Source organism: Phacochoerus africanus, chromosome 15, assembly GCF_016906955.1.
Source record: "Phacochoerus africanus isolate WHEZ1 chromosome 15, ROS_Pafr_v1, whole genome shotgun sequence".
Taxonomy (NCBI): Eukaryota; Metazoa; Chordata; class Mammalia; order Artiodactyla; family Suidae; genus Phacochoerus; species Phacochoerus africanus.
The window spans coordinates 67,690,707-67,710,039 of record NC_062558.1 but is presented as its reverse complement, the minus strand read 5'-3'; the positions used below and the strand labels follow the sequence as shown (position 1 = coordinate 67,710,039).

Genomic DNA, 19,333 nt, shown 5'->3' with positions numbered 1-19,333 from the left:
GTTTATGAATGTCACAGGAGTGTATAGTCAGCAAAGTACAGATAACTGAAGACTGTATGAACAAATGACTTGATTTCTTTAATAAGAAAGTTGCATAAGAAAAAGAGAGGATAGAACTTATAGATAAAAAGAGTTGTAAGAGTTGTTTCTCTGCTGTGGCAACAGTGGAAACAAATCTGACTAGGAACCATGAGGTTGCGGTTTTGATCACTGGCCTATCTCAGCTCAGTGCATTAAGGATCCAGCGTTAGTCTGAGCTGTGGTGTAGGTCATAGATGTGGCTTGGATCCTGCATTGCTGTTGCTGTGGTGTGGACCGGCAGCTGTAACTCTGATTCGACCCCTAGCCTGGGAACCTCCATGCTTCGGGTGTGGCCCTAAAAAAAAAAAAAACCTAAAAAACAAAAAAAGAATTATAAGAAATGTCAGCCAGTTTCAATTGTAGGACTTATTTGGATCTTAATTTGAACAAACTGGAAAAAAAAAAAAAGGCATCCTAGGAAACTTGAATGCTCACTGATACTGAATAATTCTGCAGAATTAACAATTTTTTATTTTTTGTCTTTTTAGGGCTGCACCAGTGGCATATGGAGGTTCCCAGGCTTGGGGTCGAATCAAGAGTTATAGCTGCTGGCCTTCACCACAGCCACAGCAACGCAGGACCCAAGCCACATCTGCGACCTACACCATAGCTCACGCCAATGCCAGATCCTTAGCCCACTGAGCAAAGCCAGGAATTGGACATGTATCCTTCTGGACACTAGTCAGATACGTTTCCGCTGAGCCACGATGAAAACTCACAACAGTTTTTTAAATGGAAAAATGTTTGGCCATGAGGTAAAAAATTGAGGCTGAATTAGGGGCACATGGGAATTCATTAATAAGAAGTTAAAAATAAAAAATAATTAGAACAGTTAGATTTTTCAAAAGTATCTTGTATCTAAAATCTGGCTCAGTAAACCTAGCATACTAATGGTTGAATATTATTGATGGAAGTATTTGTATTTTTCATTCTTGTGGTAAAGAACCATAGATTAAAAGTTGAGATCAGTTAAGTAGTACTGATTTTCATTTGAAGGGCTCTGTGGTTGGTTATTAAATTCAAGCATTCTGTTGACCTAATAAGAATTAAGAGATTAAAACAATTTTTGTTAATGTGGTTTGTTAGAAGGAAAAATTCATTCTATTGACTTCATTGAAAAAATGGCATATATTTAAATCAAGTCCTGTAAAATCTTTTTTCAACTGAAAATGGAAATTATAATGAAACTGAAATATGGTATGTACAACTGTCAGTATTCTTTCTTCTTCCTTTTTCCTTTCTTTGTCTCTCTTTCTCTCTCTCTCTCTCTTTTTGGTGTTGAGTAGAAGAAAGTTCTTAGGTGCATCATAAGTCTTACCTAATACTCTGTGCTCCAGTGCCCCCTTGTGCCTATCATGAAAAGGAATCAGTAGTTTCTTTTTTCCTAAAAGATTGGGATATCCTTTTCTAAGAACTCCTGGAAACAGAACATTTGCAAAATTATATGCAAGTTTCACATCCTGAACTTTCTGACACCTGAAATTTATGTTCTTTTCATTTTAGGGTATGCTCTTCTCTTTCCACAGAAGTTGCTACATTACCACTTATAAGTTTAAGGAGTGTCTGTGTTTAATTTTAGATTGTCATTGTTTCCTCAGCTCTTTCTTCACCCTCTCCCCTCTACTTCTACATTTGCCTTTTCCAAGCAAAAAAATGGGAAGAGCAGAGGTGGGTATGTCAGAGGCCTGGCAGAGTTTTTCCTTTATCTTTCTAAAGGAAAAAGGATCCTGGGATCAACCTGTGCCATAATAATGTATAGTTGCAGAAATTTCTGGCCCATCAGAATATATAGAGACTATATTTGAGATTGCCATCTTTTTCTTTTTTTCTTTATTCTAAAAGGCATATGAGACTTTATAGTATAATACCAATAAGTATAATACTATTACATCATTCCTTTGGGAGAAGGGAGTGGCGTAGTTTTTCAGCCTGTTCATTCCTTTTTCTTTACCTTTTCAGTTAAATTCTCTGCTTACGATTGGTTTTTAATTAGAATAAACTTTACTTTTTTTGTTGAAGAGTTCTGTGAGTTAGGACAGAGGCGTAGTAGTATAATCATTGCCACAATCAACCTGTAGAAAAGTTCACTCTCCCACTAAACTTCCTTTTGTTACCCCTCCTTTGTAGTCGGACCTTCAAATCCCCACCCCCTTTAACTCTGGACAACTAATAATCAATTCTCAGTCCTTGTTTTTTCCTGAATGTCATGAATAGGACCATATAACATGTATCCTTTTGAATCAGGCCTCTTTCTGTCATCCTAAAGTATTTGAGATTCATCCATATTGTTACATATATCAGTGCTTTCCTACTCTTTATTGATGAGAAATATTTCATTATATGGATATACCATCATTTGTTCATTCATTCCCTATTTGTGTTGTTTCTAGCCTTTCTCTATTAAAAATAAAATTACTCTAAATATTCATATATGGGTTTTTTTTTAAATAAATACAAGTTTATTTCATAAGGCTGAAATTTTAGCCATACTTACAGGTATGTGAAGGTATCTCATTTTTATTTGTTTTTCTCCAATGACTAATGATTTTGAGGTATCTTTTCATGTATTTATTTGCCATTTGTATTTCTTTGGTGAAGTATCAGTTCCAGTCTTTTCTTGTAATTTTTGATTCCTTTGTTTTTGTTGAATTTTAGAAATTCTTTATATATTCTGGATACAGGTCTTTTGTCAGGTAGACAATTTATAAATGTTTTTGTTTGGTCTGTGACTTATCTTTTTATTTCCTTAACATTGTCTCTCACTGAGCAAAAAATTTTTAATTTTGATAACATCTAATTTATCACATTTTATTTTTATGTTTTGTGCTTTTGAAGTGATTTCTATTCTTTACAGCAAAGACTTTATTTTCTTCAAGAAGTTTTAGCTTTTGTGTTTAAGTCTATAACCTATTTGGGCCTGACTTTTATATAGGGTGGGAAGTATGGATTGAAAAATTTGTGGTGGGGCAGTGTTTTTGTTAGTTTTTTTTGTTTTGTTGCATATCGGTGTGCAGTTATCCTAGCATCGTTTGTTGAAAAGATTATATCCTTCAAGTTACGTTTGTACGATTCTCAAAAATCACTTGTCATTTCTGTATGGGTCTGTTTCTGGACTTGATTCTCTCACGTTGATTTGTGTGTCTTTCTTTTTGGCAGTACCACACTCTCTTGAATAATGTTAGCTTTATACTGAGTCTTGAAACCAAATAGTGTGTCTTCCAACTTTTTTCTTTTTAAAAAGTTGTTTGATCTATTCTGTATTGTTTCCCCTCTTATATAAATGTAAGAGTGTACAAAAATCCTGTTGGGATTTTGATTGAAATTGAATTATTTTATAGATCAATTGGGAAATTTTACTTATTTAAGAATATTGAAGAGTTCCCGTCAGTGGCTCACTGGTTAACGAATCTGACTAGGAACCATGAAGTTGCCCTAAAAAGCAAAAAAGCAAAAACAAAAAACAGTTCTTTCATGCTAATGGTCTTTTTTTAAAATCATTGAGTAATGTTTTATTGGGTGATGTACCACAACCTATTTATTCACCATAAAGACATTTTGATTGCATCCAAATTTTGTCATATAAATTTAGCAAATTTTGTGCATATATCTTTTTGAATTATAGTTTTGTCTGAATATATGCCCAGGAGTGAGATTGCTGGATCATATGGTAGTTCTATATTTAGGTTTTTTTGTTTGTTTGTTTGTTTGTTTTTTGTTTTTTGTTTTTTTTGGTTTGTTTTTTAGGGCCGTACCCGTGGCATATGGAAATTCCCAGGCTAGGGGTCAAATTGGAGCTACATCTGCCAGCCTATGCCACAGCCACAGCAACAAGGGATCCGAGCCGCATCTGCGACCCACACCACAGCTCACGGCAAATCCAGATCCTTAACCCACTGAGTGAGGCCAGGGATTGAACCTCTATCCTCATGGGTTCTAGTCAGTCAGATTGATTTCCACTGAGCCCTGATGAGAACTCCTACATTTAGTTTTCTGAGGAACCTCCCAACTGTTTTCCATAGTGGTTGTACCAATTTACATTCATTCCCACCAACAGTGTTATTTGTAGACTTACTACTAATGATGGCTGTTCTGACCAGTGTGAGGTGGTACCTACCTCATTGTAGTTTTGATTTGCATTTCTCTAATAATTAGTGAAGTTGAGCATATTTTTCTTGTGGCTGCTGGCCATCTGTATGTCTTCTTTGGAAAAATGTCTATTTATTAGGTCTTCTGCCCATTTTTTGATTGGGCTGTTTGTTTCTTTGCTGTTGAGTTGTATGAGTTAGTTATATATTTTGGAGATTTAAGCCTTGTTGTTTGCATTGTTTGCATCTATTTTCTCCCATTCTGTAGGTTGCCTTTTCGTTTTTTTTAATGGTTTCTTTTGTGGTCCAAAATCTGTAAGTGTGATTAGGTCCCATTTGTTGATTTTTTTTTTTTTCTATTGCCTTGGGAGACTGACCTAAGAAAACGTTTGTGTGATTTATGTCAGAGAATGTTTTGCCTATGTTCTTTTCTAGGAGTTTTATGATCTCTTGTCTTATGTCTAAATCTTTAAGCCATTTTGATTAAAACAGTATGGAGGTTCCTCAGAAAAACAAAAATAGAATTGCCATGTGATCCAATCCTGGGCATATATCCAGACAAAACTTCAATTCAAAAAGATACGTGGACTCTTACTTCATAGGAGCACTATTCACAATAGCCTATTCATGGAAACAACTTAACTATCCATTGACAGACAAATGGGTTAAGAAAATGTGCTAATGATACACAATGGAATACTACTCAGCCATAAAAAAGAATAAAATAATGCCATTTGCAGCAGCATGGATAGAATTAGAGATTCTCATACTAAGTGAAGTAAGAAAGAGAAAGGTAAATACTATATAGTATCACTTATATGTGGAGTCTAAAATGTGGCACAAATGAACCTATCTACAGAACAGAAACAGACTCACAGACATGGAGAACAGACTTGTGGGTTGCCAAGGGGGGAGAGGGGACATCTAAGAGTAGTAGATAGTAGTTAGTAGTTGATAGTAGATGCAAATTATTATATTTAGAACAGGTAATCAATGAGGTCCTGCTGTATATAGAGAAGAGAACTATATTCAATCACTTGTGATAGAACTTGATTGAAAAAATATGTGTGTGTGTGTATACACACACGTGTGTATGAGAAAATATGTATGAGAAAAGTTTGCTTTTTCTCATGTATGCATGAGAAACGTGTGTGTATATGTATAAATATATATATTTATATTTATAAATGTGTGTGCATGTGTTTTTTTCTCATGTATGAGAATAGTGTGTGTATGTATACATATGTAGACATTGTTAATCAACTATATATACATATATAGACATTGTAAATCAACTATAATTTTAGAAATAAATTTAGCAAATTTTGGTGTATAAACATTGTGGATAGAACATGAGTGTTAAATTTATTAGCCATTGCTATGAAAGTTTTCTAAAATGTATTTCTCATTATCTGAAACTATTCTGGATATAAATTTAGACTTTCTGTATCACTCATTATTACAAGTGCTATTTTAGTGCTAGGAGGGACAAACATTAAATATACTCAGATCTATTTCATTTGTGTTCAACGAGGCAAATACAAAGTATATCTTGCTATGAAAGTGTATGATCAAGGTTTTTTTTTAAATAATATTCTGTGTGTATTTTTTCATTAAACAAGTGCCCATTCAATATTGAATTATAATACAGTGATAATATTTTCTGACCAATTTTGAGTCCTGTGGTAAAAGATTTTCTTAAGTCTTTATGAAACTTTATCATTCTTAGAATGCTGTGGAAGCATATCTTCAGAGGCTCTCTCCCTGTTTTGCTTTTATAACCTGCTTTGGATTTGGAAACTATATAATGTGGTTTATTATTACTATCTGTATACTACTGTAATAAGCTCTGACCCAAGATGAGAGAATTTGCCTTTGGGTAAAGTGCATTTGTTTTTAATGAATGGAATTTGTAACATCTTTCTTGGCTCATTAGAAGCCTTTTGGCACTTTTTTTTAGTTCTGTTGTATTTCAGATAAACAGCAATAGAGCAATAGTATTTCCCTACGTAAAAATAATATATTTAGAACTCAATACTTTTTTGCACAAATATATTTGTTTCTTCCTTAAAAAATAGTTTCTTCTATTACTTAGCTTTCTTCATTGGTAAAGTAAGTATCGTGTTTCTCTATCCCAATTAATTAAATATTTTATTAACATACACATGAGCAGTTCAGTTGAGCAACAAAAGCATATTTTAGGTTTACGAATCTGTTACTAGTCCCCCAATACTGAGTTCTTTATGAAGTGTATAAAGAAAGAATATTCTCGACATTGTTATCATATGTGTAGTATATATATACTACATTACATTATTACACAAGTCTTTTTTTCTATGGTAACTTCTTAAAAGTCTATTTCAGAAGGTAAATGGAGGGAAATAACAATAAAAAATTAAAGTTAAAGCAGAAGTAATTTTTAGTAGTGTGAAAATAAGGAATAGAAATACCTAATTTTTTTATTCCAAGTGTCAAAGAAATATATTTTACCTCTGGCTAACTCTTTGAGAAGTTACTTATCTGGAAAACCAAATCTGTAAAGAAGAATATCTGATGATTTTGAGTTGCCTCAGCTACTTAATGGATTAACTGCCTATTTCCACTATCTTCTGGCTCAGTTAATGAAAGACCACATGGCTATAGACAAAAACATAGCATAGTGTCTGTTATAGACGTGAGAGGAAAGACCCAGTTTTTTTATGAAATTTCAGGAAGGAACAAAGTATCTTGTAGTTGGAATAGAAAGGTGAAAGGAGTCATTGGATTTGGAGTTGGTAGTAGTAATGGAAGCAGAAAAGTTTTGAGAATTGCTTGCCCAGTTAGGTGATTGAAAGTAAACTGCCAGCACAAATTTTCAAAACTGTGGAGCTTTAGGACTGAATTTAAGAGGCTAGTGATCAGTTGCTAAGGAAAAAAATCATAACCTAATATACACTTAGACGATGATTGATTTTCATATTGTAAGATTTTCAGTCTTTTAAAAAGTACTCCTAGATTGGAATGATTTATTATGGGAGCTTTTGCACTTGTCCTCTTTTTGATTAAAACTTACTATTTTTTTTTTGTCTTTTTTTTTTTGCTATTTCTTGGGCCGCTCCCGCGGCATATGGAGGTTCCCAGGCTAGGGGTCGAATCGGAGCTGTAGCCACCGGCTTATGCCAGAGCCATAGCAACGCGGGATCCGAGCCGCATCTGCAACCTACACCACAGCTCACGGCAACGCCGGATCGTTAACCCACTGAGCAAGGGCAGGGATCGAACCCGCAACCTCATGGTTCCTAGTCGGATTCGTGAACCACTGTGCCACGAGGGGAACTCCTAAAACTTACTTAATACCATTTCTGATCGTGTTTCAAAAGAACAAAACCAGAATTTGAATCTTTTTCTAAATTATTTTGAGGATTTATTAACAAGCATTTGTAATATTTAGGACTTTGCGTTTAACTTGGGTTTTTCTTAAAGTTTTAGTTGCTGTCCTTCTCTTTTTTAAACTCTTTAGTTATAGCCTTCAGTTTTGGGAAGTACTCCCAGAAATCACTTTTCTCTTAACCCATAGAAGAGTTCTCTATGTTAATTTGTTCCCATGCTTTAAAAGCATTCTCAGGAATTACCGTTGTGGCGCAGCAGAAATGAATCCAACTAGGACCTCTGAAGTTGCGGGTTCAATCCCTGGCCTTGGTCAGTGAGTTAGGGATCTGGCATTCCTGTGAGCTGTGGTGTAGGTCAAAGACAGTGCTCGGATCCCGCATTGCTGTGGCTGTGGCGTAGGCCAGCAGCTATAGCTCTAGTTTGACCCCTAGCCTGGGAACCTCCATGTGCCGCTGGTACATCCCTAAAAAGTAAAAAAAAAAAACATTCTCAGAAACTTTGTTCCTAGAAGGCTTTTTCCCTCCTTGTTTGGTAAAGCTCCTTCTTTCTCTTCCTCATCTTTTATATTGTGTAGAAATTACTGTACCCTCTATAATGCATTCTTATGCTAAAAAAGAACTTAACTGATGGTTTTACTCCTTTTTAGCCATTCAGCATTTTTAGTGTTTTCACTGGTGCTACCAAAAAAATCAGAGAACTTCTAAATTTAGCCATTTTCAGTTGTGTATCATTTAAATAATTGTCTAAAAGCTGTAAGTTGCTTAACTTCTGTAAGGTTTATTTTTCTCTTTCATAAAACCTTACCCAACCAATAGTGTGTAAGCTCTCAAATTTCAGCTGCTGCTGTCATTAGTAATGTTATGGACCCAGTGTTTGTGACCCCTTAAATTCATGTGTTCTAACAACCACTATAAAAGTAATAGAGATGGGGTGTTTGGGAGATAATTTGGTTTAGGTGAAGTCATGAGGCTGAGACACCCATTATTGGTTTAGTGCTTTAATAAGAAGAGACCAGAGAGCTTTTTCTATCTTTGTGATCATGTCAGTACATATTGAGAAGGCGGCTTGTGTAACCAAGGGGAGAGTTCTCACCATAAATTGACCTGCTCTAATCAGTCTTCCAGCCTCTGTAACTGTGAGAAAATAAATTTATGTTCTGTATGGTATTTTGTTAAAGCATTACAAGCAGACTCAGAAATCATCATCCTCATAATTGATATTAAATACTATGCATAATTTATCCAGAAGATACTCAATTTTATAATAAAGAATTTAGATTACTTGATAGGGATGTAATTCTTTTTCGTTAAATGTAAAGAAGGTAATTGAAACCTAAGCATCTTCAAATAGTTTACAATTCTTGATGCATCTTGTTCACCAAATAGTCTTATAAAAATAAGGTTATTAGGTAAGTAACTTATAGAGAAGAGGAATAAGCAATATAGCCATTGAAAGCTAGATTGGTCTCTTTTATTATGTGCTATCTTTGACTCTTTTTCTTATTTTGTTCCCTAGGATCTAATGTGGGGACTCAATGTGCAAAATCTTAAGGCCATTTTTAGTGTTTGGTCATCTACCTTTATGCTGCAAAGGAGTTAGCTACCTAGACATACTTTCTGTTCAGCGATTAATCACAAGCTCTGTGTATCTGTGTATAGTTTGTAGGGGACTATCCTGCTCTATGACTGTTAGACCTCTTATAAGCTATTTTGTTGTTTTCATTGACTCCATTATTTGCTGCTTGGCCTTTGGCATCGGATTTCTCTGTATCTCAGTTTAAACTTTTGAAAAAGTTGTTCATAATAGTGCCTACTTACTGGGTATATTAATGATGAAGTGGCTTAATATATGTACCTGGCACATAGTAGGCGCTATTCAAGTGTTACTTGTGCGGTTTTTCTTGTTGTTACTGGTGTTGCCTTTATTATCATTACTAATAATATTGGTTATCTGTGGTAGAGCTTTCAATGCACCCTTAGGAGATGAAACATAACCTCTCTCATCCCCAGACCATTTTAGAATTTTCAGAACCTAGATTTATATGTCATAATGTATATTTTAATTTTATTTGCTTTGATTGTCATTCTAGTACTACATTGTTTTGCTGTGAATATGTATTAGATTTGTTTATAGACTTGTCCTTATGATTTTAGTTCACCATAGCAAATTTAATGTAACTACAGAGAGTATAATACTTATTAATTAAAAGGTTGGATTTTATCATATCTATTAAAAAGAGAGGATAACAAAAGCAGTTTATGTTGTTTGAAGTTGTTTATACCTTGGATTATGCCAGGATATTTCTCAAGTTTAATTCCAAATTTTTAGTTCTTTTTTTCTTTTCTTATCTGTTTTTTTATGCCCACACCTGCAGCACATGGAGGTTCCCAGGCTAGGGGTTGAATTAGAGCTGTAGCTCCTGGCCTACATCACAGCCACAGCAATGCTGGATCCAACTCACAGCTGTGAGCTGTACAACAGCTCACGGCAATGGCAGGTCCTTAATCCACTGAGTGAGGCCTAGGAGTGAACCTGTATCATCATGGTTACTAGTCAGATTTGTTTCCACTGAGCTGCGAGAGAACTCCCTAGTTCATTATTTTTTAAGATTAACCACTTTCTTTAAATAATTCTTATAATTATTAATTATTGTTCAAAATTGTTTATTTAAGCTTGGGCTGGTTCATATAAATGCCTATTAATTTTGACTCTTCATAATGCTAATAAAAGTTTAAACTTTTGAAGTAACCTAAAATTATGGTTACATTTATTTACTTTTTGTGTAAGGTGAAATTAAAAAGAGGTGTAGAAGTTCCCTGTTGGCCTAATGATTGAGGATTTGGTGTAATTGCTGTGGTTCAAGTGCAGTCCCAGACCTAGGAACTTTCACATACTTCAGGTGCAGGCACAAAAAAAAAAAAAAAGCCCGGCTTCCTTATTTTGTTATCTAATTTATTTATTTTACTATTTTTTTTTGTGGGTTTTATTTTATTTTTGTCTTCTTAGGGCCACCCTTGTGGCCTATGGAAGTTCCTAGACTAGGGGTTGAATCAGAGCTGTATCTGCCAGCCTGTGCCATAGCCACAGCAATGCCAGGTCCAAGCTGCGTTCTACAACCTACACCACAGTTCATGGCAATACCCGATCCTTAACCCACTGAACAAGGCCAGGAATCGAAGCCGCATCCCCATGGATATTAGTTGGGTTTGTTACTGCTGAGCCATAATGGGAGCTCCTGTTATCTAATTTATATGAAATTTTTTTTAACATCTTTTCTGTCTTTAATAAATGAATTCACCAAATGATTTTAATTTTGTTTTTAGAATTTCTTCCACTAATCTGGAAAACTTACTTTAAATACGTTTCTAAGCCACTAGTAAGAAAACACTGCTTAAACTTTGTTGATTTTTCATTTCTCCTCAGTTTAATGACTTTTATATAAAATAGTGGCTTATAAAATGTCTTCTGAGGGCATTCCCACCGTGGTGCCGTGGGTTAAGAATCTGACTACAGTGGCTCAGGTCTCTGCAGAAGCATGGGTTTGATCCCTGGCCTAGCATAGTAGGTTAAAGGATCCAGCATCTGCAGCTTGGGTTCAATTCCTGGCCTAGGAATTTCCATATACCATAGGTGTGGCTATTTAAAAAGAAAATGTTCTAAAATAAGTGTGCTTTATTCTTAAGAGGAAGGCAAACAAACTTAATCTGTCCTTATTACATGTTTAATTTGATAATCTGATTTTTAACATATGTGAACTATATAAGCCATAGTTAAATGTTTCCAGGTTTATAATGGCATAGGGAACTATTTATGTTTTCAGTAAAACATTTACTCTGTCACAATTTAACCCTCACTAATTTACTATCTAGTCACCTACTCATTGAATATTTGAACAGAGATGACCAGGTTTTGGCTCCTCCTTGATTTCTTAGTACCAGATTATTTATATAGATTTGTTAGATGGGTAAATCTTGTGGAAAAACTAGTCCATTTTAACCTCTACTGCTATTTTATAAAACAATATTCTGTTAGGTATCCCACAAGAGAAAATTTTATGAACGATAAATTGGAGGAATTTTTGTGGTATAAACTGTTATTAATAATGCACAGTGAACACTGTTAAAAGGCTTTGAACGCCTACAAGCAGTTATTTTCTGCCATTAGTTAATATAAACTAATATAATAGTTTATATTAGTGTATAATCAATAATGGGTACAAACTCACTGTGGGTGGAGCTGTTTTAATGTCCAATACAGAGATGCATACTTACAAAGTACTTAATAAATACTACCTATCTCCTGACTCCTGAAATCACAGACTTTTTTTTTTTGTATTTTTAGGGCCGCCCCTGGGGCATATGGAGTTTCCCAGGCTAGGGGTCTAATCAGAGCTACGGCTGCCGGCCTGTGCCACAGCCACACCAGATCCAAGCTGCATCTGCCACCTACACCACAGCTCATGGAAACACCAGATTCTTAACCACTGAGCAAGGCCAGGGATTGAACCTGCAACCTCGTGGCTCCTAGTCAGATTCATTTCCGCTGCTCCACAACAGAAACTTCTGATTTGGGTCATTTCTTAGGGTTGTATTTGCAGTGAGCAGCAGTGAAGTATGAGGTAAACATCCCTCACTTTCCCCAGAGTGCAAGCTCGCTTTTACTTACTCTAAAAGTAGAAATCCAGTCTGTAGTCAGTGTTCTGTGTGTACACAGGTGTTTATCCTAGGCCCTTTGCATCCTTTCCATGGGACTTGAGAGGCGTAAGGAGCCAGTATAAGTAACATGTTCATACTCTGCTTTTGCTCTAAGTAATAAAGTATTAGGAGTCTTGTGTCTTGCCAGAATTCATGAAACAGTAACAGGCTAGCTAGCATATATATATCTCTGTCTACTCATTCTGTTTACCTTCCTACCTGTCTACAGTCTGTTCCTGATAATTCAAAGGTAAATTGGCTGCACAGCAAAGAAATAGAATGTCTCATTTTAGTTTCCTTTTGTCCCCAGGGTCCTAGCAGTATCTTAAAACTGCTCATGACATTGTCTCTGCAAGATAAGCTTTGAGTTTAGAAAGTTCACTTAGAGCTGAAACTTTTATTTTTTATTAAAAAAAATTTTTGTGTGTGTCCTTTTTAGGGCCGCATTTTCGGTATATGGAGGTTCCCAGACTAGGGGTCTAATCAGAGCTGTTGTTGCTGGGCCATGCCTGAGCCATAGCAATGCCAGATCCGAGCCACGCCTGCAACCTACACCAAAGCTTACAGCAACACCGGATTGTTAAGCCACTGAGCAAGGCCAGGGATCAGGCCCACAAACCTCATGGTTCCTAGTCGGGTTCGTTTCCACTGCGCCATGACAGGAACTCCTGAAACTTTAAATTTTATATCAAGAGCTTTGTATTTGCAAGAATTTGCATGGAGTATATGTCCTTTAAGATAAGGAGACATTTACAAACTTTTGTCTTTAGGTTTTTTTGTTGCTGTTGTTGTTTTCTTCCTGTCTTTTTTTAGGGCCACACCCATGGCATATGGAGGTTTCCAGGCTAGGGGTCTAATTAGAGCTTTAGCTTCCTGCCTACACCACAGCCACAGCAACACCAGATCCCAGCCTCGTCTGCAACCTACACCGCAGTTCACAGCAATGCTGGATCCTTAAGCCTGAGCGAGGCCAGGGATTGAACCCGCAACCTCATGGTTCCGAGTAGGATTCGTTTCTACTGCTCTACAACGGGAACTCCAGTCTTTAGGTTTTTGACTGAAATATTTTGTCAACAAGACCATGTTATTGTCCAGAAGAGGAAAGCAAAGATAGTGCTAAGGTTTTCCTGAGAATTGTCTCAGATTCAGTTTCCTGGAGTTTCCAAAAATCCATTTATATGACAGTTGAATAATTAAATTTGAGATCTTAGAAGATTTCAGGTAGTGAAGAAAGTGGTAAGGTATAGTTTGAAATATTTGTATAACATCAAATGGACCTCAACTCGGCCCCTAAGGATGCATTTTTAGAAGCCAATAGGTCTTCGGCTCTGACTTGGTGTGGATAACTATTAGCTCATTGAACAGTGTATTTCTTTCTTTCCCAATTGTAATAGGTTAGCATATCTGACTAGCTTCCTAATGTGCACCAATATCTCAGAATCAAGTGTATCTTTTAGTAGTTTGCTTCCATGTTTAAAAGTATGTGATTGGAGTTCCCATGGTAGCTCAGCAATAACAACCCAACTAGTATCCATGAGGATGCAGATTTGATCCCTGGCATCCCTCAGTGGGTTAAGGATCTGGCCTTGCCATGAGTTGTGGTGTAGGTTGCAGAGGTGGCTTAGATCTCATGTTGCTGTAGCTGAGGTGTAGGCTGGCAGCTGTAGCTCCGATTCGACCCCTAACCTGGGAACTTCCAAATGCTGCACCTCTGGCCCTAAAAAAACAAAAAAGTCTGTGATTTGCAGGAGTCAGGAGATAGGTAGTATTTATTAAGGACTTTGTAAGTACACAGCACTGTACGGGACAGTAAAACAGCTCCACCCACAAAGAGTTTGTACTCATTATATGATTATATACTAATATAAACTATATGAAAATAACTGCTTGTAGATGTTCAAAGTTGTGGGTTTTTTTTTTGTCTTTTGTCTTTTTAGGGCCGCACCTGAGGCATATGGAGGTTCCCAGGCTAGGGGTCTAATTGGAGCTGTAGCCGTCAGCCTACACCACAACCATAGCAATGTGGGATCCTAGCCACGTCTGCAACCTACACCACAGCTCACGGCAAGGCCAGATCCGTAACCCACTGAGCGAGGCCAGGGATTGAACCTGCATCCTCATGGATGCTAGTCAGGTTCGTTAACCACTGAGCCATGATGGGAACTCCTAGATGTTCAAAGTTTGAATCGTGGTGGGGTTATAAACATCCTGGAAGAACCTGAGCAAGGCCAGAAGAACAAAAAGGATTTAAATAGATGGAGATGGAAATACTTTAGTTGTAAGTGAGCAAAAGATAGATGAGATAAAAAGATAAGAACAAGACTGTCTCCAACATAACTCAAAATCTAGTAGGAAAGAGCTCTGAGGACAGTTTTATGAATGAAAAAGGGTGGAAGTGGGAAAATGAGTTGAATGATTGAATGACTTAGTATAAAAGAATCAGTTTTGGTTTTCCAAATAGGACATCCTTGTCTTGTTCTTGTTTTGGTGGAAAAGCTTTCAGTCTTTCATCACTGAATATGATTCAGCTGTGGGTTTTTCATTATTACCTTTATTATGTTGAGGTAGTTTCCTTCTATTCCTAGTTTGGGTATTTTTATAATGACAGGGTGTTAAGTTTGTCAGATGCTTTTTTCTGTCTGTTAAGATGATCATGTAGTTTTCATCCTTTATCGTGTTAATGTGTGGTATATTACACGGATTGATTTTCATGTGTTGAACTATCCTTGCAATGTCCTCTGCCTTTGTAATTAAAGTTTTTTTGAAACAAAACCAAACTCATTTTTTAACATACTGTCTATGGCTACTTTCATACCACAAAGTAGTTATGACAGAAGCAATATGGTTTGCAAAGCATAAAATATTCACTATTTGGTCTTTTACAGAAAACATTTCCTAACTTCTGCTTCTGGAATCATCAGTATCAACATAGTTCCTTACTGTGTCTTCAGTAGATATCTGCCAGTTTGTACTGACCAATGTTACGTAAATTTTTAAAAAATAAACTTACTGTTTATCTTCTTGTCATACAGTAAGTAGAGGTGTAATTTGGTTAAGGAGATGTTAGATAAATAATGATTTTTTAAATATCATACTCTTGTTGCTTATGGAGTTGTGTGTTGTTTTTCCATAGGTGTATGTGGAATTTGATGATCTTGAGTGGGATAAACGAGAGTGGGTTAAAGTTTATGAAGATTTTTCAACCTTCTTGGTGGAATACCACTTAATCTGGGCCAGAAGGAAGGACCCTAGCCAGACTCAGGGATCAAAGAGCAAACAGATTCAGTGGCCTGCATTGGTAAGATCTATATTCCTGTTTCATTAAGCATTTTCAGTTGTTTGCTTTAAAGGAACAAGAACTAAATACAAGTTTAGGTTTATTTTAGTGATTATTCGGATGAATATTCCTGAGGAAGCTCCAAAGTATCTGACAAATATTTCAAAATACTGCTTTCATTTTGTTCAACGATTTTGTGTCCTTTTTGCTAATACTTTTCCAGCATAGTTAGTCCACATATAATTCTGTTTAATTAGGAGAAACATAAATTGAATTGACAGCTACTAAAAGTAGTTGACTGAATTGTATGCAGTGTGAAAGAACTTTGCTGAAAGAGATGTCGAACAATAAAAGGATACTTTTTATAAATTTTTCAGTGGCAAATGCTTTTCCTTGCTTTATTAAATTTAGTCAAAATTGAGTGAATCTTTTGTGGATAATAGCAGATATTTAATGTGAAATTATAGTTGACCCTTGAACAACATAGGTTTGAACCGTACAGGTCCACTTATATGTGGATTTTTTTCCAGTAAAGACTACAGTATTACACTATTTATAATTAATTGAATCTGCAGATGCAGAGCTGCAGATATGGAGGGCCAACTATAAAGTTATATACACGTATTTTTAACTGTATAGAGGGTCATGTCATAATCTTCCTGTTATCAGTTGTGGATGTTCAGGTAATAAGTAAAATTATTTCATTTCAGGAGATAATCCATTTGGGAAAACATAGATTTCAATAAATGTTCAGTTAAAAAGAGTTTTATGAAAGAAACATACTTAACAAAACAATACCATTCTACCGGAAAAAAAAGCTGCATCTCTTTAACCATTGTTTTGTGTCAGAGTTTGACAGTCAGTTTGAATGAAGTAATTTTTTTGTATTGATATCAAAGAAATATTTTGAAGTCATATCTCAGGTATTTTGTATATATATTTCCAGGGTAGGTACTTTCATATTTTTTTTCAACATAAATTACTTACCTATAAGGGTAGTTTTACCTGATGATAATTGTAGTGTTTATACGTTTTCTCTTTTAGTTAATTAACCCTTTAAAAGTCTGAGGAGGTAAGTGTTTAAAAAGACAGCAAGGGAAGGAGAGAGGGGATGAGATGAGTTAATGACATTTTTAAAAGAAAATATAATATGGAAAGATAAAAGATATCTGTGAGCTATATTTTTGATAGGATAGTTCGAATACTTTAGCAAAATAATTTTATCCGTGGTAGATTTTTTAAAAATATTTGTTGAATGAGTATGTTGGATTATTATTATGACTTTTTTAAAACCATGACTAGCATGCTTTGTGATTTTGTAAACCTTAAATAAAAAATTGGATATAATCTTTGATGAATTGTACATATGATTTCTGTACGAAAAGTCTCTTAGGCAGGAAGCATTAACATCAGTAATACCAAAGCGTGCTTCAGTACCATAAAGAACCAGTTCTGTTAAAGAATAAACAGAACTTTAGAAAAATCTCTGCTCTTTCTTAGAGACAGTTAAAAATCAAGGTGAATTCCTACTATATATTCATCAATTACTAATTTTGGAAAAATTTTATGTTCAGAAATACTCTTTAATAATAATTCTCATTGTAATTTTAGAAATTTTTGTTGAAAGTCTTTTAACCTCACAGAACTACCTAAGTACCAAATTTCTTTTTAAAATTAAACTTAATTTTTTACATAAACCAAGTTCACATTATAAAAGTGCTAAGTGGTATAAAGTAGAAAATCATAACCATTCCACTTTAGCCTCTAAGGAGTATCTAACTTAATTCTTTGACATATTTTCTTATAAAAATTTTGTCTGATTTCTTTTTCTCAAGCATAGAATCAATAAAAGTTTTTTAAATTGTGGTGTAATGTGCTTAACAAAATTTTCTAGTTTAGTTATTCTTAAGTATAAATTTCGGTGGCATTAAGTACATTCACGTTGTTGTACAACCATCCATCTACAGAAATTATTCCACATCACAAAGCTAAAACTCTGTACCCATTGAACATCAACCCTCCTTTCCTCCTTTTCCCAGATGCTTGCAAACACAGTTTTACTTTGTCTCCATGATTTTGTCTACTCTGTACCTTCTGTGGTAGAATCATACAATATTTGTCAGTTTGTGACTGGCTTATTTCACTTAGCACAATGTCTGCAAGGTTTTTCCATGCTGTAGCCTGTGTTAGAATTTCCTTCCTTTATAAGCCTGAATAATATTCCATTGTTTCTGTGTACCACATTATGTTTATTATTCTTTTGTCTCTTGGTGGACACTAGCATTGCTTTTACATTTTGTCTGTTGTGAAGAATACTTCTCTGCTCTTGGGGGTACCTGTATCTCTTTGAGAACATGCTTTTGATTCTTTTCGGTAAATATCCAGAAGTGTAATTGCTGGATTATATGGTAATTCTGTCTTAATTTTGGGGGGGAACTGTCACATGTTTTCACAGCAGCCATACTGTTTTACATTTCTAGCCAACACTTGCTTTTTTGCCACCTTTTTTTTGGCATGCCCATGGTATGCGGAAGTTTATGGGCCAAGGATTGAACCCCAACCACACTGATGACAATGCCAGATCTTTAACTGCTAGGCCACCAGTGAACTCCCTCAGTTTTTTAATAGTCGTCCTAATGGGTGTTAGGTAGTGTGTCCTTGTGGTTTTGATTTGCATTTCCCTAATGATTAGTGATGTTAGGCATCATTTCATGTGCTTATTAGCCATTCGTATATCTTCTTTGGAAAAATGAGTCTTCAAGTTTTTTGCCCATTTTTTACTTGGGTGGTTTGTTTTTATATTGTTGAGTTTTAGGAGTTCTCTGTAGTATTCTGTATGTAGTATCCCTTACCAGATATGATCTGCAAGCATTTTCTGTCATTCTGTGGGTTGTGTTTATCTTTGGTGATAGGGCCTGCCTTTCATGCACAAAATTTTTGAACTTGTCTGTTTTTTTCTTCTGTTATCTGTGTCTATCCAAGAAATCACTGTCAAAGTTTTTACCACGTTTTCTTCTAAGATTTTTGTTTTAGGTCTTACGTGTAGGCTGTTGATTCAGCTTAATTTTTGTATATGGCGTCGGCTCATTCTTCTTTATGTGAACATCCAGTTTCCCAGCACCGTTTGTGGAAATGTGGAAAAAGATTGTCCTTTTTCCATTGAATATTCTTGACACTATTGTCAGAACTCACACCTTTTACCATATAAGGTTTTATTTCTGGGTGGTCTGTTTTGTTCCACATTGTTTCAATTTCTGTAGCTTTGTGTAGTAAGTTTCGAAATTAATAATTCCCCTAATTTTCAAGATTGTTTCAGCTGTTTAGTGTCCCTTGAAAGATTCTATACGAGTTTCAGGATGGATTTTTCTGTTTTGGCAAGAAACATGGGGATTTTGGTAGGAATTACCTTGAATCTGTAGATCACTTTAGATACTACTCATCTGTTAACAAGAGTAAGCCTTCCAGTCCATGAACACAGAATGTCTTTCCATTTATTTATATCCCTTTAATTCTGTCAGCAGTATTTTGTAGTTTCTAGTTTTATAAGTATTTCACCGCTGTGATTAATTCCAAGGTAATTCATTATTTTCAATGCTATTATAATGCTATTATAAATGGAATTGTTTTGTTAGTTTTATTTTCAGATTGGTCATTATTTTAGAGTATAGAAATGCATACAGAAATGAGTTGACTTTCATATGGTGATTTTATCTCCTTCTGCTTAGCTAACATCATACTCAATTGTGAAAAACTGGAAGCTTTTCCAAAATACAGTGAGAAAAACAGACTAAGGGAAAAAGGCATCTAAATTAGAAAAGAAGTAAAAT

General features: G+C 35.3%; 1 protein-coding gene across 5 annotated transcripts in view; it reads left to right on the top strand.

Annotated features, from left to right (window-relative positions):
- The window catches only part of JMJD1C (jumonji domain containing 1C), a 323,117-nt gene that overhangs the window by 122,908 nt on the left and 180,876 nt on the right, over window positions 1-19,333 (top strand). For all 5 annotated transcript variants that reach the window (XM_047762759.1, XM_047762757.1, XM_047762755.1 and 2 more), the window contains exon 2: window positions 15,363-15,527. Coding sequence is in view for 4 of the 5 variants with exons in the window: in XM_047762757.1 (XP_047618713.1) it covers window positions 15,363-15,527 (165 nt within the window). In the remaining variant the exon portion in view is untranslated. The remainder of the gene's footprint in view (window positions 1-15,362; window positions 15,528-19,333) is intronic.